The sequence below is a fragment of the Lolium perenne genome, chromosome 3, assembly GCF_019359855.2.
Source record: "Lolium perenne isolate Kyuss_39 chromosome 3, Kyuss_2.0, whole genome shotgun sequence".
Classification (NCBI taxonomy): domain Eukaryota; kingdom Viridiplantae; phylum Streptophyta; class Magnoliopsida; order Poales; family Poaceae; genus Lolium; species Lolium perenne.
The window spans coordinates 277,940,694-277,948,059 of record NC_067246.2 but is presented as its reverse complement, the minus strand read 5'-3'; the positions used below and the strand labels follow the sequence as shown (position 1 = coordinate 277,948,059).

The 7,366-nt window shown below is 42.6% G+C and overlaps 1 protein-coding gene across 1 annotated transcript; it reads left to right on the top strand.

Moving 5' to 3' along the window:
* Positions 1-4,523: 4,523 nt before the first annotated feature.
* Positions 4,524-5,650, top strand: LOC127338693 (WUSCHEL-related homeobox 9). The gene is made up of 2 exons (XM_051364713.2): positions 4,524-5,101; positions 5,191-5,650. The coding sequence occupies exons 1-2, from the start codon at positions 4,708-4,710 to the stop codon at positions 5,415-5,417; spliced, it is 621 nt and encodes a 206-aa protein (XP_051220673.1). The 5' UTR covers positions 4,524-4,707; the 3' UTR covers positions 5,418-5,650.
* The last annotated feature ends 1,716 nt before the right edge of the window (positions 5,651-7,366 follow it).

Here is a 7,366-nt window from a genome sequence, read left to right as displayed (position 1 = left end):
CGTCGACGTCGAGACTAGATCGACCAAGCTTGAGGAAGCCAATCCAATCAATTCGTCACGCGAGGGAGGATTATGGAAGACGTTTTTCTGATGGAGATTACGAGAGAACCGAGCTAAAACTAATCCCGGCATGCCGGCTCGGCCTCGGCATACCACGTCTTTAGCCCTAGCAGAGAGTAGCGGTGGACCACGCCTGGTCTCAGGCGATCTCCCAAAGCTATAGCCGAAGGGCCGAAAGATCGGAGGCGAATTGAGAGACCCGCTGGGATCGATCGATCGCCTCGGGAATTGGCTCGCACGCAGCACGGATTTCCCGTGCACGACGCGCTCGGGAACGCCCAAAGGCCGGAAAGCCGGCAGCGGACGAGCGTCCGGCGCCACGACCGACGCCAGCAACGACCGGCCGGCGATGCAACGGGCGCGAGCACATCGATCGCAATCCGGTGGGAGCCATTATTCAAACGGCATTGGGGAAGCCTAAAAAACGCGGCAAAGCAAAGGGAACTTGGTGGCCTTGCCGTCGCTTTCCGGAGCGGCCGCTCGTGATCTCATTCCGGCTGCCCGGCCCTGCCGGAATATAATTGGTATCTGCTGGCCGGAGGACGCCCCAAAAGTGTGACATCTTCCTCAACTTTTCAGGAGGTCGCCGGAAAGTTTTCATCAACGGGCCGGCGTTCGATAGATCGGTGGTGGTGGATGAAGGCACTCCCGAACAAGCCGGATCGATCGACGGCGAGTCACGCGAAACAGGATCGAGTGCAAGCCCTGGCCTTGATTTCCCGAGGGCACGTACGTACTGCCTGTTTGCCTTAATTATGTGGTGCCGTGTGTACGGTTTTGGATGAACCCTACCACCCTTTTCCTTGCTGATGTGAGTGTGTGCATGCAAAGCTAGCGGACAGGAATTCAGCTGAATCGAGTGTCATGCACGTACGGTGCCTGCGTTTTGCATCAACTTGTATGCATGTCTTGGTATGATTGGGCGTGTCTAGTTGGTGCGGTCTGTGATTGTCGTTAAAAATCCAGTAAAAATCACAGAACCAAAACTATTAGGGTTAGGGCTTCACACACAAAAAAGACATAATCGGTCAAAGAAAATTAGCTTGATGGATTTTTTCTAAGCATAGCATAGGGGTGTAAATGGTACAGATAATTTCCGCTCCAGATCCGAATCCAAATCCATTTTTCAGGATATGATAAACACTTTTATGAATTCGTTGGATATGGATGCAGATCTGGATATTGATCTAGCGGTATCCGACATATACTGTAGCGGATATAATATTAATAATATCCGGTGGATATGGATTATCCAGGTTTTTTGCGGGTTATCTAAGGTCCTCAAGGGGGATTATCCAATAAAATTAGTCCAACTCCAAATTACCAGACAAAGATCGGCTCAACAATCATGCTACCTCCTCTCGCGGTGTCATCCTAGTATCAATATTGCACATTTGCACTATTATTGTTGCTCATTATTAATGTGTCCAGCTGTCTTTGGATTATTATGATGTTGTGTCATCACGTAAATTGTTGTGTTGTACTAACATGTGTACATATATGGCTACAGTCTAGTCGCACACACTCTCCTCACGTTTTTTTATACAAAAGAAATAAAATCCTAATTTTACATGATATTTTTTCACTTATCCGTTTATGATCCGAGTCTGCACCAAATCCACTCCATATCCGCAATCCGAGAGAATCCACATTCGAATCTGCACCCGATCATTATCCGCTCCGATCTAAATTCTCGAAACAATTGTGGTAAAGGATATGGAAATAGCAATATCTGATCCGTTTACACCCCTGCACCTAAACCCTCAATCATTTTACACATCTCTGGTGTAAAAAATATTGAAAAAAATATGTCGTCCAATAGATAATAAGTGTCATTGATTTAATACACCTTAGTATAACTTTGCCCTAAATAAAAGAAACTTATTGTAGATCGGAGGAACTAGAATAGTTATATAGATTTTTGAATTTAAAGGTTAATAGGGTGTGCTATTTGCGAAAAACAAAAAAGATAACATTCCAATAATTTTATATTTGCTTCAACTTATTATTTTTTTGTAGGTCACATACGATAAGTTTTCCCTTTGAATATTTTTCATGACATATTATAATCTTGTACTACACAACCTTTTTTTAATGTTGATTGAGTGTCAAAATAAGAATTTAAAGATAGTGGGGGTGTACATGGCATTGTGCTCACTCACAACTTCTTCTAGTTAAAATCACAACTTATATATTTTCTAATAAAATCCAAATATCACATTTAATGAATTAACACCATTTATGAGAATCTAGGCCATAAGTAAAATGCCATGTGGCAAATGGGGCAATTTATTTCCCTTTTTGTCATACCAGACCAGGGTCGTACTTGAATCGAATAGCTCAGAAATTTCTTCATCAAGTTACTTTTTGTAACCAGGCTTGAACAAAACATAACTTTTTTCGATGGGACTTGAAATCAAAACTTATTTTTTTAATGGTAAATTTTTAAAACGTAATTAGAACTACACTTAGTGAGTAAACCTGAAAATTTGAGCTCTTCTATTTTCAAAAATCTTTCATTAGTTTATATAGATGGAATGAGAAAACTAGAAATACTTTGAGCTCATTTCACCTAGCCATTTGGAAGTTTGTGTAACTTTTAGACAAAAGTCGTAAACTATTTTTTATATAAATATGGCAAAATGATATTAATTCTACCCATCAATTATCTTGGATTAAACTACTTGGTGTTTTCCAAAATTTGTAAGAACATGATTTTTTTAACAAAGTTTGGTTGAAAGTTAAGAAAAGACAGAAAAAATCGAACCGACTAAGCAACTCAAACATTCGAAGATTAATTGCTCGCTACATGTTACTTGAATTACTAAAATTATAAAGTTTATTTCTTTTGTATCTTTTGTATAGATTTTGGCTGAAAGTCGCAAAATATTGAAAAAAAAAATCCTTTTCAAGTCTATCTAGGTCCAGAGTGTAGGAAACAATCTGAGAGAAGAACCTCCTCTTCCACCTCACACCTAATTGTCCGGCCTAGATTGTCTGAAAGGGCGTCAGCTAAGGCCATGTACAATGCAAGGTTGTTATTAGTGAGCTGCTTAAAAATAAACCAAGTTTTTTTATTAAGCACTAGTGCTTATTTGTATAGGGGCTTAGTTAGGCATCTGTCTAGTGTAAATAAGGGTCGTGCTTAGTCAAAAATTGGTTTATATTGCTAAGCATCTTTCTAAGCACTCCCCATTGTACATATGCCCTAACTAAGTCGTTAAATTTCAATCCTCTGAAACAACGTACCAAAAGTTATGACTTTCTGATAATATTTACTTTGCGTGCGGTTTTGTGAAACCTAGCTTAGTCCCAATATTTTTTAATAAATCAGAAAACAAAATTGAAAGATTGCATGCATGGTCTGCAGTAGCTCGAGAATGTGGTCCACACGAAGTTGCATAATCTCATATCCAATCAAATTTGATCTACATATACGCAGATATCATGGTTAGGTAGAAAATTTATTTTGGAGTTATTTTTGTGAGACTGTGGACACGTGGGAGGCACTGAAAATTGGACGGCCGGTAGTACTGACGATCGAGACTATAGATGGATCGGTCATCGCGGTGTGTTGCTGTTTGTCTAAAACAGAGAAACCGGGATATGTAGCATGTTACTGCCCTGACATCTCATTTGAATTTCATGGCCGATCACACTCACACCTTGAATTTGCCAAGCACGTACACCTGACAGGTTTGACTACAACCACATATAGCAAATCTCCACGCGCGCGCACAGCTACCAAATAATTAAGTAACGTCCAAGTGCATCGTAAAATACTGGAGTAAAATAGATGAAGTAAATTTGGGAAATTGGCATCCGCCATAGTGGCAGGTGACTTACTTTGCCATGAGAAAAATGCAAATCTGTCTTGTTGCTATTTAACTTGTTCATCAGCTATGAAGAACTATATCCTATGCTTTATTGTATGCACAGGCCGGCACTTCGATTGGGTTATCCTAGAGCAGACGAGCGAACTCCAAAACGAGATTGTCCATGCATGATGAGCCTGGTCCTCACCACGATTCTCTTCGACCAGTCGCGACCTATGCAAGGAGCCAGAGATCTCTATGGAATAATGAACCCCAAAATCGATCGAGCAGGGGCTGATCGATCTCATGCATTCTAAGACATGATGCTACGCGACACGATGGCGCTTAGATCTGCATGCACGGGCGACCAAGGCCTCATTGTTAATTTCGGGCTTAAGGATGTCGGGCACGGTGCACGAGACAGGCTAATACTAGCGTTTTGCAAAACAGTGGCCGCTTTTGCGCATGTCTCCTCCATCCCTTGCTGTGTGTGTTGGAGAAAAAACAAAGGAAAGAAACTACGCACTGAGACCTTCGAATCCGCCACTGCCACGACCACCGCCTCGGCCGTAGCTGGCCCTGCCCAATTATATAAGGGCCCTCTCTGCGCATCTATTGATTTCAGCATTGCTTCTGACCAGAAGAAGATCCCGGAAGAAACAAGATCAGAACCAGAAACCACAGCTACCGCGAAGTGGAAGTCAGATCATACATAGAGAGCATTTTGAAGCTGTAGCTGTTGGATAGACCGAGCTGCTCGATCAATCGTGATACACCCAAGCGATCGGCCGAACTGTGTAGCTCGCATAGGTAGAGAGAGGTAGTGTCGTCGATGGAGGCGCTGAGCGGACGGGTAGGCGTCAAGTGCGGGCGGTGGAACCCGACGGCGGAGCAAGTGAAGGTGCTGACGGAGCTGTTCCGGGCGGGGCTGCGGACGCCGAGCACGGAGCAGATCCAGCGGATCTCCACCCACCTCAGCGCCTTCGGCAAGGTGGAGAGCAAGAACGTCTTCTACTGGTTCCAGAACCACAAGGCCCGGGAGCGCCACCACCACAAGAAACGCCGCCGGGTCGCGTCCAGCTCCCCCGAGAGCAGCAGCAACGAGGAAGAGATAAGCGGCCTTCGCGCCGCCGTCCGCGACGCCGAGCCGGCGGACCTCGTGCTCCAGCCTCCCGAGAGCAAGCGCGAGACCAGGAGCTACAACCACCATCAACGGATCATGGCATGTAAGCATCCACGTCGTCTTTGTTCATACTTCCTTCTACTCCACTACTCCCTAGATCATTCATGTGCTGATTTCTGTTCGTGCATGCAGGCTATGTGAGGGACGTGGTGGAGCAGGAGACGATGTGGGAGCGGCCGACGATGACGAGGGAGGTGGAGACGCTGGAGCTGTTCCCGCTCAAGGCCTACGACCTGGAGGCGGACAGGGTCCGGTACGTCAGGGGTGGCGAGCAGCAGTGCAGGGAGATCTCCTTCTTCGACGTGGCCACCGGACGGGATCCGCCGCTGGAGCTCAGGCTCTGCAGCTTCGGTATCTAGCTAGCTAGATCGACGAACGCCTGCATGTAGCTCGAGTTAGCGCTAGCTGCTTGTACCTGACCATGTCACACACGAAGGCATCATTACCTAGTCTCTCTATGTGATTTTAGCTATCCACGTTAAAAGGTGTATGCCATGGGATACGGCATGACCGTAGGGTACGTGGTCTCCAGCAGAATCTGACGAGATTAGAAAAAGAACATGCAAATCAGATTTCCACACCCTTTTCATCATGAGATGTGATGTTTCTTGTGTTTACTACTCTACTTCATTCGTGCTGCATGGTTTACAAATTGACCTTAATATTATATTACTATTCCTGTATTTTTCATGGAGATCGACCTACTGTCAATGTATCTTTGCCCAATCAAACCATAGAAACCTACTATCGAAAATATATATATGTGAGAGCCGCGAATTAATCGTGCATGTCTAATCCACTGATGTCCTGCTTTACGATTTCATTGTTTCCTCACGTTTCGTAAAAAAAACACACTGATTGAAACAGAAAAATGAGAGGATGATGAACACACTATCTACCGTGCATGGTAGAACGACATTTCTCATATATATGTCCATTGATGGAAGTAGGTAGTAACATTTTTAAAAAAAACTTGGTTGCAATTCAAACCCAAGGCAGTAGGTGAAAAGATGCAGTATGAACACATGATTTGACATAGTACATTGAATTCAAAATGTCGTCCTATATAAGCCCCACCTTATATTTATCCATTAGACTGTCGTACCGGGAGTACGTACTTCTTGTCCGTGGCCTTTTTCAGAAAAGAATTCTGACTCGCTCAGTGCATGTGAGAGTCAACCGCGTATGCTTCCCTCTAGGAAGTTGCCGTCTGATCAGCTGTTTTGGGGGCTTGTCGTTGGACCTAGAGTTTCAAACTTTGCAGCTAACTTTCCGGCCATCTGATCCATGCCGTCTTGTTTGTTGACTCTCAGTCTTTCACACACTGACTAACGTGGATCAAGAACGTGCACACCCTGCATGAACTGAAATGTATGGCAAACATTCGATGTGCCAAACTTGCAGAACCACTGCATACATTCTGCAGAATGTCAGGTTAATTAGTTGGTGCCAAAAGCAAGCCAAGACTTAAGTTAGGCTCCATTCACACACAAAATGGCAAGATGACCAGATCTCTGTAAAGAGTTTCCCAGCTAAACATCACTACAAATAGAGTACCACAGCTTTAAAAAATCGTATTTATTAAAGAGTAGATTTAATGAAAACCCGCGTATGAGATGTCAAAAATCAATGTACATGCAATCACTTGACTGCCGTGTACAGATCATTATATTTGTATCAGATTGCCGGAGTATCTTAAATCGAAAATTAATGATGGTGTTTTTTCAGCGGAAAAGTACATAAACACAACTGGTATTCAAAACCTAACCCACGGCCCATCATTCTTGTTAAACGCTCCAAACATTGGGCTATAGAACCAGTAAGAAGGAAATGTGCTATACACCGACCGCGTGCCGCACACCCCAGGGTGGGTGTTGGGCCGGCCCAGACACGTCCTGCTTTTCCTTTTTTTCCTCTTCTCCGGTTTCTTTTCATCTTTCAAAGATAAAAAAAAAAATCTAAAAAATTTCGAATATAATTTTTTTACCCAGTTTTTTTAAATTTCAAACGTTTTTTTAAAATGAACATATTTTAAATTTGTATATTTTCTAAAATTTTAAAAACATTATGTTCGAATTATTTATTTTTATATATGAAGAAATTTGAATTTTTTAAAACTTTGAACAAATTTTAAAAGTTGGAAATTTTTTGAATTTGGACCATCTTTATATTTGAAAAAAATCGAATTGAATAAATTTCATATTTGAAAAAATTTCGAATTTGTACATTTTTTTATACTTGAACAATTTTCGAATTTGAAAAAAATTCAATAATTTTAGAATTTGGTTTTTTCTAATTTTGTAGTCCT

Bases quoted from the DNA above. Each gene is read 5' to 3' on its own strand.
- LOC127338693 (XM_051364713.2), top strand. From the start codon at position 4,708: ATGGAGGCGCTGAGCGGACGGGTAGGCGTCAAGTGCGGGCGGTGGAAC. The intron at 5,102-5,190 runs GTAAGCATCCAC...TCGTGCATGCAG, and splicing joins CCATCAACGGATCATGGCAT to GCTATGTGAGGGACGTGGTG.